The sequence below is a fragment of the Aythya ferina genome (genome assembly GCF_964211825.1).
Source record: "Aythya ferina genome assembly, chromosome: 20".
Lineage (NCBI taxonomy): Eukaryota > Metazoa > Chordata > Aves > Anseriformes > Anatidae > Aythya > Aythya ferina.
This window is the reverse complement of record NC_140318.1, coordinates 3,312,116-3,330,933: the sequence shown is the minus strand read 5'-3', so window position 1 is coordinate 3,330,933 and position 18,818 is coordinate 3,312,116. Positions and strand designations below refer to the sequence as shown.

The 18,818-nt window shown below is 47.8% G+C and overlaps 1 protein-coding gene and 1 long non-coding RNA gene across 23 annotated transcripts in view; one reads left to right on the top strand and one right to left on the bottom strand.

The window, feature by feature from the left end:
* Nucleotides 1–18,818, top strand: part of DNM1 (dynamin 1) — a 67,455-nt gene that overhangs the window by 30,620 nt on the left and 18,017 nt on the right. For 16 of the 22 annotated variants that reach the window (XM_084493869.1, XM_084493872.1, XM_084493866.1 and 13 more), the window contains exons 10-15: nucleotides 517–655; nucleotides 8,814–8,900; nucleotides 9,114–9,184; nucleotides 9,606–9,657; nucleotides 10,909–10,920; nucleotides 12,132–12,245. In XM_084493869.1, coding sequence (XP_084349995.1) covers nucleotides 517–655; nucleotides 8,814–8,900; nucleotides 9,114–9,184; nucleotides 9,606–9,657; nucleotides 10,909–10,920; nucleotides 12,132–12,245 — 475 coding nt within the window. Of the gene's footprint in view, nucleotides 1–516; nucleotides 656–3,982; nucleotides 4,122–8,813; nucleotides 8,901–9,113; nucleotides 9,185–9,605; nucleotides 9,658–10,908; nucleotides 10,921–12,131; nucleotides 12,246–18,818 lie in introns of all 22 variants that reach the window. The other 6 variants (XM_084493878.1, XM_084493870.1, XM_084493861.1 and 3 more) reach the window with 3 other exon arrangements.
* LOC311421683 lies at nucleotides 16,496–17,635 on the bottom strand. Its single transcript, XR_014684956.1, has 2 exons — nucleotides 17,451–17,635; nucleotides 16,496–17,150 (listed from the first exon to the last, which is right to left on the bottom strand). It is a non-coding gene; the product is annotated as an uncharacterized lncRNA (long non-coding RNA).

Below are 18,818 nucleotides of genomic sequence, written 5' to 3'. Positions count from 1 at the left end.
TTAGTTTTAAATGTTGGTTTTCACTTTCTGCTTCCATTCTAACCATTACACAAAACAGTTGCTGGTGCTGAGCACCTCCTCCCCTAGAGATTTGAAGGGAGAATTAGGGTGCCCATCACCAGGATCCCAGTGGCCCCAGGATGTGAGTTCCAGTATGCAGGTAGTAAATACAGTTGCATTCTCCTCAGTGGCAGTTAACTTCTTGAAAACACATCTCTGAGACCCTGAGTCGTGCTGCTCCTGGGAAAGTGACTGGCCTCTAGTGCCTGTCAGGGGCAGCACTGGTGTCCATCTTGGATCCATTTTGCCCTCAGCACCTGCCTCCTGGGAGGTGCCAAGCATCCCCCATTTTCCAAGGCAGGACTTCTCTGAGGGGCATGATGCTCCCCTAGCCCCGTTTGTTGGGTTTCAGTGATGGTGGTGCCTGCTCCGAGATGTGTGTGTAACTCTGTGACATTCTCCTTGCCCCTTCTCCCCCCCTCCTGCCTTGTCTTGTCCCCTATCCTGGGTGTTTAGAACCGGTCTCTTCACACCCGACATGGCCTTTGAGACCATTGTGAAAAAGCAGGTGAAGAAGATTAAAGAGCCTTGCCTGAAATGCGTCGACATGGTTATTTCGGAGTTAATCAATACCGTTAGACAGTGCACCAAGAAGGTAACTGGAGGCAGCATGGAGCTGGCACCTTCCACCCCCCTCTCTGGCTGTGGCACAGCATTGTGACTGGGGCAGGGACTTGCCTGCAGCGACACTCGTGTTTCTGACCACCTCCTCAGCATGACTAGACCTGAGCGGTACCAGCCTGGGACAATCCAGCAAACAAGCCAAACAAAAGCACTGTGGAACATGGGCTATGGGCTTGTTCCCAAAAATCTTTACAGCAAAGGGGTGCTGGAGATGTTCCCCCCACACACCTCCAGTCTGTAGCATGATTCCTGATTCCTCCCCAAACCAAGGGTATTTCTTATAGGGCCACATTTGACTTAAATTTAGTTTCTGGTTTTATTTTCCAAGCCAGAAACTGGGATTTAATTCATGTCCCCTCTCCTCTGCTAGAAATAGGAGGGTTAATCCCAAACAAGCCTTTAGTATCAGGGCAGGGTGCTGCTGGCTGGGTGTATGGGGCTGAACTTTGGAGGCTACCACAGTTACATCTGTGGGCTGTATCACAGGGGAACGTTCCTGTGGTGTTTGGCTTGGTTTCTGGTTGGCTTGGTCCATATCCCATTCTGGAAGAGCAGCACATGGCTGAGAAGGATCATGTTAGAAATGTCAATCTACCTCTGGGCTTCTTCTGCCCTCTCCCTCAGAGAGGACTTCAAGCTTTGTCCTTTGGGATTCATACTGGTATTTATTGGGGCTGGGGTAAGGAACCTGCCTTGATTCTGCACTCTGGATATGGCAGCTTTTGTGTGAGGCTGGGGCTGAAAAGCAGCAAGATAGGAAGACACATGCCATTCTTCTCAGCCATGGCTTGCTGCTTCAGCCAGGGCTGGGTACTGGTGAAAAGGCACCTGAGTTAGGATGGTAGCATGGGTACTGGAGACTGGAATCGCCACTGGCTGTTCAGGTGCAGGTAAATGGGCATTGCAGGAGGTGTCTGGAGAGTCTGACACCTTCTCCCTGTGAGGGTGGGGAGAGGTGCCCAAGTGGTGATAGCTGCCATCACTTGGAGAAATGCTTAGCCCTTAGGGCCGGGAGCCTCTGTAGAAGGGCTCAGGCATGCAGACACATGCTTTGCCTCCCAGAGCAGCCCGGGAGAGCAAAGCAGTTGCAGTGAGATATTGCTCAGGTTTCTAGAGTGCTGGAGGAGCTTCCTTTTTCTGTCCTGCTGTTCTCTCTTGGGGTATGTGACTGTGGGGAGCACCCAGAAAATTGCCATTAGAGCCTGGTGACAGGTAAGCACAGGCCCTCAGGCTGCCAAGTATCCAGAGTCACCTGCTAATTGGATCAGAAGGGCATTCCTTTTCAAGCCCTCTGAAGCTTCTCTTGGTTTGTTCCTCATCCATCAGTTGTTGCTCAAAGCATCCTATTCATTCTGTTTGCATCCTTCCCTCCATTTCTCATTGTTCATCTCTGTGTTTCTTCTTTTACTGACGTTTCTAGTAGCGAAGAGACCATCTGTTCTGACAGCAACAGGTTTTCCTAGTCATCAGGTGGTGGGTACGGTAGGGTAGGAAATAAGAGGAGAAGACCACAGGAATGGAGTGTGTGTGGGGGGGGGTTGGAGAGGGGAATCTGTGAGGGGCCACCTCACAGACTCAGGATTAGTGTTCTGTTTTAATTTAGATCCCACTGCTAAGCAGCATTTGATGGCTGACTGCAGTGCTGCTTGCTGTGTTGTGTGCTAGTAGTCATGGTTACAGCTTTGTGTCTGAAGAAACAAAATACTGGCATTCAGGTGGTGCCCAGGTACTTGAAGGAACTGTTTTTCTCCTTTGTGAAAGGCCCCCTGAGTCTGGTCTTTGAAGCGATGCACATAGGGGAAATGGCGTGCACTGAGTTTAGAGGGCTGACTAGATTAGTAGGAATAAGGAATCAAGTCAGAGGGTGCAAAGGAAGCTCTGAAAATGCCTTTGCTTTGATCAAAAGAGGCTACTTTGGCACCTTGAGAGAGGCCCTTGGGTGAAGCTGAATCCTCTAGTGTACTCCAACCCTCTCTGCTATTTAAAATGCAGATTATGGTAGGTCCTATAATATGCATTGAAGTATTTTAATAGAGTGGTGTCACTTGGGGTCTTGCAGATGTTATCTACGGAGATGAAAGATGATGTGAAGGGGTAAATATCTGACTTAGATGGAGTGATGTCTAGTTATAGCTAGACCTGGATTAATTGTGAGCTGCAGACGCCACAGTTTGACTATTAATTGTGCCTTTAAAAAAGCAGGATCCCACCCTTATGTCAAGGGGGTGTTGTCCCCTTGAAAGCACTTTCAAAGCAGTTATATGCTGTGCAAAGAGAAGGAACTGAGTTCCTAAGTGACATAAAAAGCACCCCGGTAAAAGCTCTGAAGTGTTATAGATGTGCTGGAGAAACTTCTTCGGTTGCGGTAATAGCCTTGAATTGGAATAACTTGGCCACATTTTAGTAATTGCAGTTTCTGTGGATTTTCTGTTTCTGTCGTAGTAAAGGAACTGAGAATACAGAGCTCTTTGCATAGCATCAGATAGTATGGAAACTCATACTTGGTTATATACTTCAACAAGCCTGTTTTGGGCCTGACGCTGCAGGTTAGCTGATGCAGGACAGATGCTTTGTGTAGCTGTGGATGCCCTGTAGCATGTTTGCCTTTCCCTAAACACTGGCTTACCTCTGGTTTTACTGAGAAAGCTAGCTGTTGTGGGAAAGGTGAGTGAGATAAAAGACACTGTGTAAGTGGAGCAGTTATCTTAATCTCTGAAATCGAGACATCCGCTCAGTTCAGTTCTCAGGCCAGCACAAGGTGCAAGTGACAGACCTCTGCAAGTCTTGGCTTGGCTCCTGTTCAGGCCTCCCGCACCTGAAATGAGGAAAGCATGAAAGGGGTAACCACAGCGGGAAGGAAAGGGGAATACCTAGAGACAAAGGGAAATAAGACACGGTGAGCCTCTAGGAAACAGTCTGGCTTGCTGTGGCAAGCAGCTGTGTCTTAAAATCTGCATAAGCTTGCCTTCAGGAAGAGATCACTTGATCCCTGGGGACTTCCATCCATTCATTTTGCTCTCGACAGCTCACCATTTCACCAGCCAGCTCTTCCTCCCTCCCTCCCTCTGCCACTTCCATTTGCCTGTAGACTCTCCTGATACTTGGCAGTGCGCAGGCCCCATAGCAATGCTCACCTGGTTCAAGAAGCTAATGGAGAGAACCAAAGATCTCACTTCTCATTTTGCCTTGTTTTCTCTCTTTTCCCTTTTCCTTCCTCCTCTTTCCTTCTTCCTGCTCTTTCTCTGCTTCGCTCTCTTCTTTCCCCGTTGCTTCCTCCCACCCTGCCCCTGCCATGCAGAACGGGTCTCTTCACGCCTGACCTCGCTTTTGAAGCCATAGTGAAAAAGCAGGTGCAGAAGTTGAAGGAGCCGAGTCTGAAGTGTGTGGATATGGTAGTGAGTGAGCTCACATCCACCATCAGAAAGTGTAGCGAAAAGGTAAAGAAACCAAAAATACAAAGAAAGGTCAACGCCCACGCCCCTTCCCACACACATTCACGCTGTTTCTCCACACGTACCACAGGAACTCAGCAAACCTAGTGAGAGAAAATGAGTATGAAGATGCAGCTAAAGGAGAGCAGCAGTCTGCAGGCATCAGTGCAGTTCAAAAGCAGGCCAAGAGGAGTGGAAATTAGCTGATGGGCTCTTCAGCTGTTAAGTGAGCTGGGATCCAGTGGATTATTTTGTAGTGAGCCCTTTTCTTCTTTCTGGCCCAGTGGCACTCACCTCAGTGTGGATCAAACCCTTTGTAAGCCCGGTTTGCTGTGCCACTGCCTGCATATTTGGAACTTCTTACTTTTTAATGGGACTCCCTGAGGGGGGAAAAAAAAAAAAGAAACATACTCTAGAAAAATATTTAAAAATAAAAAGCCAGAAAAGACCTTGTGTTTTCCCCCCACAGCACAGGCGGTCTGCAGGTTTCAGCTTGGCTACAGAGCTGTGCTGAGCAGTATCAGGCACAAAACAGCCATCAGTTAAAGTCTGAGGTGCAAGAGATTCAGTGTCAACAGATTACTGGCCCAAAAGACCTGGGGGGGAGGTAGGGGCTTCTCCATACATTGCACCCTTTACATCATTCTCCTGCTGATGCCTCGCTCCATGGACTATGCTCAGTTGAGGTAGTGTAGATATTTTTTTATTTTTACACTGTAAACAGCAAGAGCCTTAAGCTAGCAGAGGGCAGCAGCAGCTCGCTGAGTGACATGGAAGGTGTCAAATGAATACTGCTTAGAGGTTGGGGCAGGAGTGGGTTTGGTTCCCAGGCTAGTTTTGTCCAGGAGGGGGCACCACATGCCTCCTGAAAATAAAGGGAGAGTGGCAATTAATTTGTGTGGAACTTAGATGTGAGGGGCCAGAAACAGGTCTGTAGCACAATAGTGGTATGCTCCTGGAACTGAGTTGGAAAGGGCTGTTTCACTGGTTATTTTAAGACATGAAAATTACAATCCTATTCTTGCAGGGTTGTAGCCAGACTCACAATCGTACAGCCCAAAATTGGGAAGGGAGGATAACTGAGTTCAGAGTGAAGTTGAGAGCTAAGCTGTTGAGGACTAATTGTACTTGGGAACACAGAGCTCAACTCCTGAGTTCTGTCCGCTGTATTTCTTGCGGAGTGCTGCTGTTGCCAAATAGCTGTGGCAAGGCAGAGTAACTCCTTTCCAGCCTGTTTCTCTTGTGGATTTCATTTTGGTGGTTTTGATTTTGTTTACGCTGTTTTCTATATCTGGCAGGAGATGTATCCTGTAGGTAGGGGAGGGAGAAGAATCATGAGAACCTCGTGTGTTGATACCCAACAGCTGTATTGGGCAATGTCATTAGAGCAGCTGGACACCCACTGGCTCTGTAGATTTTAATCTGGCATGGTGGAGGACTCCATGGGGATGTTCAAAGATGATGCAACTGATATATATGCTATAAAGAAGTCAATAGTAGCAGTGGCACTGTAGAAAGCTAATGGCTATAATAAAATTTAGCCTGGGAGGCCAGGGAGATGAATGTTAAAGATGAGACAACTCCTTGAGTGGCTGTATCTAGTGATAGTATTGGAAAATCTGAAAGGAAGGCTTTAATAATATTTAAAGGTGAATGTCTACACATAGTGAGAAGACTTCGTCTTGCCTGTATCTCCCTCTGAAAGAGGGAAGAAAAACCAGGAGATCTCTGAAATTGTCATAGACCACTCTAGGTTAGCAGCAAGTCTTAGGTGGTTTCTGATGGTGTAAGACAAAGGGTAATAACTGCACAGGGGCGTTAACTGATTTGCAGTATTAATCTTGCATGTTATAGCCGTAGCTGCTTCATCTGGACATAAAGCATGTGCTATTAGGGGAGGCATCTGGAAAAGGCTACTTCAGGACTGATGCTAATTGTAAGGTCACACCCAGTCCGCTGTGCTGTGGATTGATGCAGCCTTTCAGAGGTCAAAAACAAACCTTGGAATGAAGTCCTGCAAGGTTTCGTGAAAAGAAGAGAGCTTGGGCTAACACCTTGTGAATTAGCTTACCAGTCCTGTAGCCTTGGTTTGTTGCTGTTCTGAACTATTGTGGTGGTGTTTGTGTGCTGTCACAATTATTTCATTTCACCTCCAGATGGTGAAGAAATCTTTGTGTGCAGTTGATAAAGTTGCATAGATGGAATAATAGGAGTGTATTAACAAAGAACATAGGAGGCAAACCCATCCGTTCCTCATGTGCTACAGAAGCACAGCTTTCCCTGCACGGAGAGAGTTCTAGTTGACTATCTGTTGGCTGCTAGAGTTGAGGACTGAAACAAAGTTAGCCACTAGCAGGAATTCTCTGCCTGGCCTGATTCTGAGCTTCTTCCAGTTGGTTAAATGGAGAGTAGCTCCAAAATAAACAGAAAGCTGGTGCAAGTACGGAGGCTTGCACGCCTGGTGTCCTAGCTAGTGTTTTTCCAGAATCAGGAACCTTCTGTGCCAGGCTGCACTGCAGCATCTCACAAGTGGAGGGAAGGACTTGCAAGTCAGCATCCTTTTGGCTGAAGGTTGATCTTCAGTGTGCTGGCATGAACTCCTGGAAGGTGCAAAGAGGGGAACTAAGGAACGTTGGGACAAATTGGTTTTCAATGAGGGCTGTGAGCTTGTATTTAAAACAGGAAAATCCAGCTAAAAGAGGATTGAAAACCCACTTGAACTGGGATGTGATCCCAGGCTGACAGACGTAGCCCCTCGAAGGGTCCCTGCTCTCCTGTCTTTCAGAGTCATGGCATTTCTGGGTGCTGTTCGTACTGCTGATGATAATTCCTTGTCCCTCTATGCCTTATTGCATGTTCCCTGGTGGATGTCTGTGGCTTGTTGGTGTCACTTTTCTTTGCCTGCCCTTGCTTCTCCTGTGCATGCTTGGGGGCGGAAGTTCCTGCATGGGGACCGATGCTGTCAATTTATTTTTGCACACGAATGTTGCTGGATGACCAAGGTTCTGAATAAACCACAGTGTGTTTTCTTTGCGTGCCTTTGGGGTGGGTGGGGGTGGCAGGGAGAGGGTTGATGTGTTTGACTTTTTTTTTTAATTATTATTTGAAGCAAAGAAGCTGAGACTTGCTTAGAGGTTTTCCAACTTCCTGTTTTCCTTTTTGACCTAACTTTCCTGTCAATCCTTTGCCAACCCTCCTTTCCCTCAGAGGAAACAGGAAGCTTTGCCTATATGTATCTCTGAAGCAACCAGCTGCCTGAATCATAAAGATCACGGAGAACACCCAGTTTGCATTCTCAAGACAAGGTGGTGGTGGGGAATGTTGATTTCCATATTTTTTTCCTGCTTCTGCAGGGTCACTGGTGTTCAAAACAAACGACCCATTTGAAAATAGGCAGTGTTAATGCTAGTTCTCAAATTCAGTTCCAGGCTACTGCAACTTGCTTGACTGCAAGGGTTTGATGCTATTTGTGGTCAGATGGTAGGAGAGCTGTTGCTGGTTAGTGTAAGATCTGGCTTTCAGGAGTGCTGCTACTCTCTTTTGAGCCAGTCTTTCTAGCTTGAAATAATTGCTTGTTTAGGGTGGGCAAGTCAGTTTTAAAAGCTCTTATAAACTGGAGAAACAAAACTAGTACAGATAACAGGCAAAAGACTCTTTATCCCCCTCAAGGGGGTATATTTAAAAACAGACTGATGCTAGGAAATGCTGTTTGGTGTTGTAGTTAAGAGTAATTAAAAAAAAAAAAAAGGGGGGGGGGGAGAGAGTTTCATAGGGGGATAGGTGAAGAGTTAAAAAGCTAGACCCTGGGGATGGAAAATCCATTTTTTGGCCATGCTGAACCTGAACTGAGTAGCATCCAGGTACTGTTATTGAAATTGATAGAGGCTTATGAATTACAGGCAAGTAGGTAGGCACTGTGTGAAAGGGTGCTTTAAGGTGCTCGCTTCAGAAGGGTGTCTCATGTATGACCTCTGGGTACTTCTCTCTTGATCCACAGCCAGTGAAGTCCTTGCACTTCTTTCTCAGTGCACTCAGGAAATAATTCCTTCCTCAGTGAAGTTGAAAGAAACTGTATGTGAATATGGACTTCAGCTATGTAATCCTGCCCTGATGCAGGTAGAGAGGAGGTAGGAGCTGCACCTGCATGCCCAGAGCACAGCATTCCTTGGAGATATGCCCCTGTGAGTCAGTCAGGTCCTCTGTCTCTGCTTGCAGGTGTTGATGGAGAAGGCTAAATGCTTTCACTTAGTGCCTCAGCAAATGGGGATCAAAACCCACTTTTCCCAGGGGACTTCTCATAAGATTTAGCAGGCTGCAGCAATGGGCCATTTGTCTACTTTAGCCAATGAGTTGTCGAACATCTAGAACAATTGTTAAACAAAAAAAAAAAGTTATCTGGCTTGTTCATATGCCAGGGGGAGTATGGTGGTTTTGGAACAGGTTTTCCATGACACAAAAGTTGCTGTAAGAGTGAGAAGGACCATTCTTTGAAGTCTAAAGCAAAAAGGAATGAACTATGTGCTTGGCAGGCTTCCAGGATCTTGGAAAATCTGTCTGCAAGTCCAGCTTCCCAGAACTTCCCTTAGGAAAAAAAACTGATTGCAGGGTGTACATGTGCATGCATACATGCAGGGGGCTGTTCCCCCCGTGCCTTTATACCTCCCTTTCCCATGTGCACGTGTTTTCTCTCTCCTGCAGCTCAGCCAGTACCCTCATCTGCGTGAGGAGATGGAGAGGATTGTTACTACCCACATCCGTGAGCGAGAAGGCAGGACCAAAGATCAGGTAGGTGATCAGGAGGGTGTGCGAGTGGGGAGACGATGTGGGGTGGAGGGTGGTCTAGGCTAGAGGGGGCTGAGCCAAACTCTGAGCCAAGGAGAGTCTGGCAGCAGAGGCTGATCAGATGAACTATATAAAAGGCTCTCTCTGTGAGCCTTGATTAAGACAATGTCAGTCACCTAACATCTGTCTTGTGCTGTCTGTGCCTCTGTTTGGCAGGTCATGCTTCTAATAGACATTGAACTGGCTTACATGAATACAAACCATGAGGATTTCATTGGCTTTGCCAAGTAAGCACTGATATCTTGTCTCATCTTAATGTGTTTCCTGTGGCTCTCTCCCATAGCTGCTCCAATAAATGTTTTTCAGAAGCAGCAGTGCCTGTGCTGCCCCCAAAGTATGTCTTTACCCTCAGTATTGTCTCCCTTTTCAATGGTTTCATACCACAAGGCTGGGGAGGAGAATTAGGGATGCTTGGAAGGGGGAGTTAGAGCATTATGTCAAGCTGTGGAGGGTTTGTGACCCAAGTGTGGGACTGAGCAGATGAGTAGACCAAGGCTGAGAGAGCAGGTTGAGGTGGATTGGGGTATCTAAACTAGGAATTTAGTGGTGAGAGGCCTCAATTCATTGTAACAGCTATCTGATGGGAGCAGGATTCAGGTGATGAAGAAGAGTCTGGGGGGTTTTGAATATCTCTACTGTTGTTTGCAGTGCTCAGCAGAGGAGCAGCCAGATGAGCAAGAAGAAGGCAGCTGGGAACCAGGTAGGCCAAGTTTCCATCTCCTTCACTGCTGCAAGAAGGATGTTTGTTACCTGGAAGCTGCCAGGTGGACAAGTGCTGGGCTAAATGCAGCGGTGCTCAATGCTGTGGCTTTTTGGTTTTTATACTGATCCAGCTCTGCTTGTACCTGGAGGATAGTATTTGAGGCTCACTGCAGTCAAAGCACTAAGTGTAGCAACAGAGAGAAAGTGTCATAGAGAGAAATGGGTGTTTGATAATCAAAATCTAGTCTTTTATGGCCAGAAGGGGTACACCACTTTATGTAAGCTCATTGCTTGCTGTCTGGTCTTTCTTTTCTGGTAGAAATAACTATTAATGTTGTTAATGTACATCCCTGGGTTTTCAGCCCCTTTGCTAGCTGTGCCAGCTCTTTCACTGAAATGAGGTAGCACAGAACACTTTAGGATCTTGTAGATACACTCACATTTGAGCCACTTACTAATAAACTCTTTCTGGAAAGGGATTTCAAGAGCTCATGGGCACTCAGATGGAAAATGTTGCTGGAAATAGTTAACCCCCCTGTACAGGGAGACAGATATGTATAGCCATGGCTGCACTGGTTATGTATAAGGACATCTCCATTGGGAGAAGACAGCAGTGGAGGGGAGGAGTCTGCTTATTCCTTCAGGAACTGTAAGGATTGCACGTCCAATTAAAAAGGAGCTAATGACACCTTCCAGATTTGCTAGGAAAATGACAATGCTATCTAGGCTAGAAGATCCTGTAGAAATAAAGCTGTACAAGCAGTTTGATAGAGAATAAAAACAAATGCTTTCAGTTAATCTTTTTAAAGACCTTCATTCCTAACATCAATTTGCTTCAGAACCTGTGTAATCGCCTTTCCCTGCACACAAACATGCAGACTCTTTCAGTGTTGTTGGCAGGTAGGTCATCAGGCTGAACTGCCCAACCACCCACTTTATGGGATCTCGGAGCGGCTGTAGGGAGCCTCAAACCCTGTGGTATGCCTTGCTGAAGAGCTGACTGCAAAAGAGCAGAAAGGGCAAGCTTTGGACCAACCTGTAAAGTGCCTGGGCTTTTCCCTTTAGCAGGTTTTATGTTTTATTTTGGGATGGGGGTTACTTTTGTTAATGCCTGGAGTAGAAGACTTGGGTTCCAATTTATTTTTGAGCCTCTCTTCTCCTGCTCCGGCTTTCCTAGTAACAATCTCTCCTCTCTTTGCTCCTCTCCTGCTCTCTGCTCTGCTGCTGTTGCTATGGTTCCCCTTTGCAGGATGAGATCCTGGTGAGTAGAAGGCCACTCAGCAGGGTGTGCTAATGAACATTAATGTTGCATCTGGGAAGGCAAGAGCAGTGCACAGGCAAATTATTCCCTCTGCTGCTGAATGGGGAGAGGAAGGCAGCTGGCACTAGGCACATGTGAAGCATAAATGAGGTGAAAAGGTAGTATGTTGAGGAAAATCCTAGGGTTGCTGGCACATCTGAGTGGGTGGAAATAAAAAGCAGTAATCCAGGCTTCTGGAGTTCTGTTTCACTGCCCTCTCCTGTCCACAGAGAGAATAGGACTATCTCAGGTTTATCAGTGGGCATGAGGTGAAGATCCAGTGCTCTGACGTTTACCTTTATAGGTTAAATTAGGTAAAAGGACTGTGCTGCTCACACAGTGGAACTTCCTAATATGCAGTGCAGTCACTTTCAACAAGCAAGCCATTCAACAAGGTACACACAGCGCATGCAGAAGTACCTGGGTGTTAACAGTGCAGTAAGACATAAAAGCTAATGCCTTAAGCTGATGCATACTTGTATTTTATTACTTGTGTTTGATTATTGTGTGCGAGGCTCTAAAGCAGCACGTGGTGAACTGGAGTTCCACAGAGTAACAGCTTGGCTTCTCAACAGAGTTACATACAGGAACTTGTATTGCTCTACGTTAATGACTACCTGAATACATGGGTATGCTAAAGTCCAGCCTTTTAATTCCAGATGCACCATTTTGTTCTTGTACTTAGTGTATCCTTGTTATTAAACTCAATTCCTTGAGTTATTTGCTCATCTCTTCCTCTCAAACTGGTTTCCCACACTCCTGAGTTGGGTGAAGCACACCCCACGTGCAGTGTGCCAAAAGGTGCACTGCTGCCTTGGTGTTCTCTGGGCATGGTCTTCTCTGGGTGTGTTGCTGTGACCTGGTGCTTCTGTAGTTGTGCCAGTGTCCAAGGCGCTCTCAATACAGTTCTTCCTGTATCTCTTTCCCTTGGCAGAGGATATAAGGCACAGCCAGGTTCCTTCCTGCATCCTTTTTGTGCTATTCCTGGCCCTTCTGAGACAAACCTTCACTGGCCAGTTGAGTGGGGGGCTCTTCTGGCAGCAGCAGAGAGCACGGTGTTCCTTGTCTTTCCACGTGATCCTGTGTGTAGGGGTACCCTCTGCTCTTTCTTCTGTCACTTAAGTCTGGGCTTGTAGGGGTCTTATTAATACTTATTGCTTCAAACCCCTTAGGTCATCCGGAAGGGCTGGCTCACCATCAACAACATTGGGATCATGAAGGGTGGCTCCAAGGAGTACTGGTTTGTCCTAACAGCAGAGAACCTCTCCTGGTATAAGGACGATGAGGTGAGTAGCTTGCTCAGCTCTGAGACTTGAGTCTTGGGTATTTGTTAGAATTAAGCCTTCAGCTCTTGCTGTTCCAGGTGTGCCTTCTGAGTACTGTCTGCAGCTTCTGACATAAGCAGAAGCCATTAAACCATCCTTGGGCCTGGTTACCAGCAGTTTTAGTACTGCTGAGCTTTTCTGAATTGGTCTGGCCTCCCTGATGCGCAGGGAGTAACCTGTGCCTGAAGCCCTGGCTCAGCAGAAAGTTGACAGACACTGGGAATGAATCTGATATTTTTTTGGCTTCCTGTCACAGTTATATTCAAGGGTGATGTGTTAGTCCAAGGTCTGGACTTTTTGGTATTTGTGGGGCAGCCACGGTGAGTTTTCTGAAGGAGCGTGGCAGAGATTTTCATGCGTCTGTTCTGGTTACAAAGAAAGCTGTCACCTTTCTGTGCACAGCAACAAGAGCTGTAGAGCTGAAGGGGCAGCTCAAATGCTGGTTCCTTCTGACTTTTGGTAAAGTAACATCCCCAGGATTCAGTTCCTAAGCCTGCAAAGCAAGAAAGTCTCATGGTATATTCAATATAGAACCAGGTAATGTGTATTTGTAAAATTCTCAGCTGTGAATGGTTGGAGTACTGATGATTGAAATAGTAATGTGTAGAATATCACTGAGAGTAACATGGGCCTACTCTGTAGAGCTGCTTAAAAGTGGTGAATATTAAGAATTCTGGCATTGTGGTACGGTGTCTTTCTGCTTCAGTGGGAAATAAGGGAAATGATGTAAGCATTTAGAGTTGTCCCGAAAGAAATTGGCATTGTCAAGTGTGCTGCTTCCTCTGCAAGATGAAGGTAGATAATTGTTGTCTTTGATTATACTGAATAAAGAATAAAAGAATTGGATGCTTTTGATAAGGATGTAATCACAAGAGTTAGCCCCACTCAGTATGCTGGGAGATGAAAAATGCCTGCTATGGTGTAGTCATGTGTTCAGAGTTGATATTTTGTGTGTGATATTGATATTTTGATAGTGTGTTCAGAAGGCTTCTGATATCAAACTGCTGTCCCTCACTCTGTTTTTTGTCACTCAGGTGTTTTGAGGCACACAGTGTGCCTGGGAGCTGTAGCTGAGCCTGGATTTTTGTCTAGTTGAGATCAGTGGGTCTGTTTCATTCTCAGCAGGTGGAAGTGATGACAAATATGGTGATGAATCAGCCTCTAAATATCACTTTCTGCATGGAGACTGCTGTGGTGCTGCTATGGATGAGCAGGCAGAGATTTCATAATTGAAGAGCTGGGCATTAGATGTCTTTTCGCTAAATCAGTGCGTCTCTGCTCTGAGACTCCTGACCTGGGTATTCAGAGCTGCTTGTGGAGGCTTCACTTTCCTCCAGGTTACATACGCTGATTGGGTGGTTATAAACACCAAGTAGTTTAATCAAAGCCAACTGCTACATCTGTATTGCAGAGATGATCAGAACTCCTTGTTTTTCCCCTGGGGAGTGGGAGGGAGGACTGTAACATAAACTCTTGATAGATTCCAGTTGCATGGGATGGGGATTGGACCTCTCCTCCCTCCCGGGGGAGTGCAACCTAGGGGGTCAATAGCAACTGGAGGTCTGCTCCATTTCCCTTCTCCATAGCAAGAGGTAGGGTTGCCTAATTAAAGCAATCCCCTGCCGGCCTGGGTCCCTTAAACACAGGAGAGGCAGTGCTGACAAAGTCTGAGCAGTTCCTGAGAAAGGAGCCTTTTGTTTTTAGCTGAGCAGGAGCAGAGGGGAAAGGGAAGCGTGCTTTTGATTCCTCCCCAGGTTCAGCTCTTTGATCACTGGCTGTCTGGGGGGGGGGGGGGGGGCAGAAATAAAGCAGCTTCCACCTGGACTCCATAGTAGAGTGAAGATAAATGTTTGTGTTTCAGTGGCAGCTTGGAGAGCCTTGAACATGGGAATTCCCATCCCAAACCTCAGTCTTGTGTGTGGCTGGCTCCATCCTGTAGGGTTGTCTGCAGTGCACGGCCCTCTGTCAGACAGGGTTATCTGTGTGCCTGTCCAGATCTCTGTTTCCCCACTAATGCAGAAGCAGGAGAATCCATGTCCCGTATGGTTTCTGAAATAATCTGTTTGTTTTTTTTAAGGCTGTACACAATGATCTTGCTTCTCTTCAGCTTTTTGAGGAAGGGGGAGGCTTTGTCTGCCCAGCTCTGTGCTTCTGCAGGCTCGCTGGTCCCAGTTCCCCTGTGCTCTGGCAGCTTTCCAGAGGACACAAGAAGGGAGACGAATCTGTCGTGTGCCTCTGGAAGTGCTGGTGGCAGGGCTGTGGGTGGCGGTGGGGGAAGGAGCAGGGTGAAATGGTGTGGTGGGGTCAGGGGAAAGGCTAAGCTAGCAGGGCGTTGGGGGGAGCAGGGGCGCAGCCTCTCCCTGCCCTGTTTTGCAAGCCAGGACCCAGAGTCTGAGGAATGGAGACATCTGGACCCCATTAGTGAAATACCAGGCTTTCCGCAATGCTGGTTTGTTTTTCCTCTGCCTCTGAAGAAAGGAATTGAAACTTAAAATGTCTTAAAGGGCCCAGCATCACATGTTAGCAGGGACATGGCTGTTGATGCTCTGGAGGGGCCTGAAGGAGTGTGCTGGGGAATGGGAGGGGAAGGAAAGAGCGGGCCAGGCGGGGGTGGAAAGTTGGCTCCCCACTCTGCTCTGCTGCCAAGAGCATTTCTGTGTGTGTGTGTGTGCTCCTGGGCTCTCTGTTTTTCTTCCTGTCTCCTCTCAATGAGTCAAATGCTGGCCTTATGGAGAGTGGCCCCACAGAAAGCTGGCCTCCCAAGACCTGGAGACCCTCCTGAGGTACCTGCGCCTCCTGAATGCTGGGGAATTGTGCTGCAGGCCAGCTGTGGGAGGCAGAGAGGAGCGTGCTCTGCCTGCTGGCAATGCAGAACACAACTTCCCTGCTCGGGGAAGCCACAGTGTCCCCAGGGCCAAAGCATCAGTGCAGCACCACAGCACACTGACCAGCGCTGTAGTGGACACGCTTCAAGGACTTGATTCAAATAGGCCTGCCTCAATCCCTTATGAAATCCTCAGTGCCTGCTTCTCCACAGGGGTTTCCCTCTGGCCGCAAAAGAGGGGCTGTGAGCTGGGCTGGAGCTTCTGGTGATGAGGACCCTGTAGGCAAGATGCACTGAGCCCTGTGCTTGGTGGTTCCTATTCATAAAGCTCCCTGCTGGAGGGGGACCTCTGTGGAGAAACAGGCACAGAGGACGTATCTGCTGTTCCTTTGGCAGTTTGTGTGAATGTACAACACAGATGGGACCTTCTGTCCTTGGGTAAATCATGGACTAGAAATTTGGGGTTTGTAGTAGCAGGTGACTACGTGAGAAGAATATGGCCTTGCTGGTGTAGAAGTACCGGTGAGCTGCATGCAGTAGCAGTGCCTTTTGGTTCCTGCGTGTGCAAATTCTAGGCGCCTTCAGGTGTGTGTGTGGGGATGCTTCATAACCCTGTGCATCATGTTGATTCCTGCTGCCTCAGTTGTGCTTGGGCTTTCTTTGCTTTCCCTTTTGCTTAAAGTACAAAGGTACTCTCCCTTGTCCTGGGGAAAATGTGACCTTACTGACAGCCATTAGATAGCTGCTTATTCTGTACCTGTCAGTGTCTTGTGTCCAATTCTAGCTTAAAAATAGATACATGGATCAATACTGAAGTTGTTCCCCTGCTACGCATGCATGCAGCCCCCACTTGCACCATCCCCCCTGCCACCAGCAGTCTGTCCTTAAGGCCCAGCTCAGCTGGCAGAAATCCTTTTGTCTCTGTGCTGATCCCCACAAGTCATCACAAGCTTGTAAGGAGGTGGTGACTGACAATCCAGCTGCAGCCTGGTTTTTGTACCCAGTTTGTTCGAAGGCCATAGGATCAAGTCTGCTCTGAGGTGCTTCCTCTCCTGTTTTCAGGTGCTCTCTGAAACACGTTCCTTCTCTTTACATCATCTGTGGAACTCTTTCATTCATTATTTTCTTCTCAAGTGCATATTTTCTCCTGGGTAACGCTCTATTCTCTTACCCAGTCCTTACTTATGCTTTCACTCACTGTTTCTTTTCTTTCTTTTCCAGACAAACATCAAAGCAAACAACTTCCAGAACATCCAAACCTCCAACTCTCAATCCTTTTTTCTTTTGTAAATGATCAACGTTCTTTAAGATGTAAAATCACCTTTCTCTGTTTGATCATGCCTTCTCAGGTAGCAAAGTGCAAGGCAGTTGTAACTCCACCAGGCCCTTAGGTTTATCCCTGTATTTTATGGCAAAGCTTAGTACGTAAAACACAAGCCATCCTGAATGCAGCCACCCCTGGGACGAGTGCGTGAAGCTAAAAGAAGGGGGGTGAAGGGGAGAGAAGGAACAAGAAGGATGTGAGTAGGCTGGTGAAGAGGCAGGTAAAAGTGATCAAGCATGGCCTCAAAGGGTGTTATCCTCCCAGGCTGAGGGATGGACTTTGCATGCAGCTGTTCCCGCAGCCCACCACCCTCTCCAAGCATGTCCCTCTGCCGTGCAGGTGTTGCCGTCCCCGTGCAGCACTGGCAGTGTGTGGTGTATCCCAGCACAGCCTAACCAATGTGCAGACTACTGTACAATCTCGTAGTCCTGAACAGGTAGTCTGAACACTGGGCAGACGGAGTGGAGCCTCTGTGATCTGCTCTCCGGCTCTCAGCAGCTCATTAGTCCTTCCCCTCCCTGCCTTTGGGATGGGGCTCTGGGGGGCAGAGATGGGGTGAAAGAAGGTCCAAGTCCTGAGCGAAGAAGCGTCCTCTTCTGGCAGCTGAGAAGAGATGTTGCTCCTGCGTGTTTCCAGTTCAGAGCAAGCTTCCAAGCCCCTTCTTGCAGTGCCGGTGTCAGAAGGCTGGTACCTGGTTTCCACCTGGGGTCTGCTGCACCTTTTTTAGAAAGAGGAGGGGGAAAAAAAATATCAGTTACTGCAGTTCATGGAGGAAATGTGAAGTTTTGGCTGCCACGTAGGTGCGCAGAACTTGTTGCTTCATTCAACCCCTCTTCTCCCCCTGATATATCTGGCACAAGAGTTAGTGGAGCTGGCTGGGAGGGCTCCCAGGCCCCATGCACCATCTCCTCCTGCCCAGCCCTGTCCTGTAGATCAACCCCTTTGCCTGGAGTCCGGAGCAAAGCTCAAGCAAGATCAGCCTTTGCTTCCAAGCCCTCAAAAGGGTCCTTTGACCCACCTTGGCCAGTTGCCTTTTGCAGCTCGCCTCCAGCTACTGCGGCAGCAATCCATAGCCCGTCTTTCTCCCCCCACCACGTCTGGCATTGCCGAGCCTCCCTCCCTCTTGTAGTTTTCGCTCCCTCCCTTCTTGCTTCCCTTCTGTCCTTCTGCCTCAATTGACGTGGCAGTGGAAAGCTAACTAGACTCGAGGGAGGAGCTTGCTGGCTGCTGGGAAGGCCGGAGGTTGGCAGGAAGTGAGCCGGCTGGCGGATAGGGTTGCGCGGGGGAAAGGAAGGTTCCCTACCTCGCATGGAAACTTGAGGAATGCCGCCGCTTTCTGTGCTGCTTGGCTCCCATCTAACGATTCCAGATGTTCCCCAGCCTGTGCGGTTTGCTCCCTCTCTCCCTGGTGCTGCAGGGATAAAGAGGGCTTTATGCGTGCCGCACGTCTCCCTTCCAGGGTTGCCTTTTCCTCCGTGCACGCTGGTGGACAGTTGAGATTTCTAGCCACAAATCTGAACACCCACAGCTCCTACCTGGCCCTAACCCTGTTCTGGAGAAGGACAGCCAAGGCTCCTTTTCCTGGAGGGGCACAACATTGCGTGTGTTGAGCTTTGCTGATCAAACCAAATCAAATACTTGAGGAGGGTTCATCTCTGCCGTGGCACAGAAGCAGGTATAGGAGGAAGTGCATTGTCCTTTGCAGAGGATGGCAGGAACTACTGTGACCTCAGAGGTCACGAAGGTGCAGGTTTGAGGTTTTGAAGCCTCTCTGGTTCTTAAGCTACTTGGTTTCTGCATGCATTTCCTCGTCCACCCTCTGATGGCCTCCTAGGGCTGCAGGCAGCTGGTTGTGGCCGCCATGCACTAAACTGCACGTTTCGGTCTGCACATCACTTCAGCTGATGTCTCATCCTGTACTTTATGAGCAGGTGAGGAACACAAGTGCAGCTGATTACCAATGCTGTGCTCACTAAGCCAGCAGTAACAGTTGTGATTAATCACATGAGTCCAGGCATAATGTCTACAGAGCTTTCGAACCAAATCAGCTTAAAATCTTAGGGTGTGTTGTTTAACTTAAACCCACGTTGCTTTCCTATGTAAACAAGCCATTACAGCTGCTTTGCAGCTTGGATTAGTGATCAGTGTCCAGTAAATACGTTCTGAGGGTAAAAGTGATACAGGTGGGCTGAGTTTTGGAAAGATGACCTTGTGTGTTATGGGTGACTGGGGCTTACTGAAAGAAATGCAGCTCAGGAATTCAGTGTGTATCTTTCTTAGCAAAAAATAAAATAAAAAATTCCTTGTGTATCTTTCTTGTAAAAACAAGAAATTGATGAGTGCTTGATAGCACCTCACTTGGAGGTGTTCAACTTAAAATGTTCAG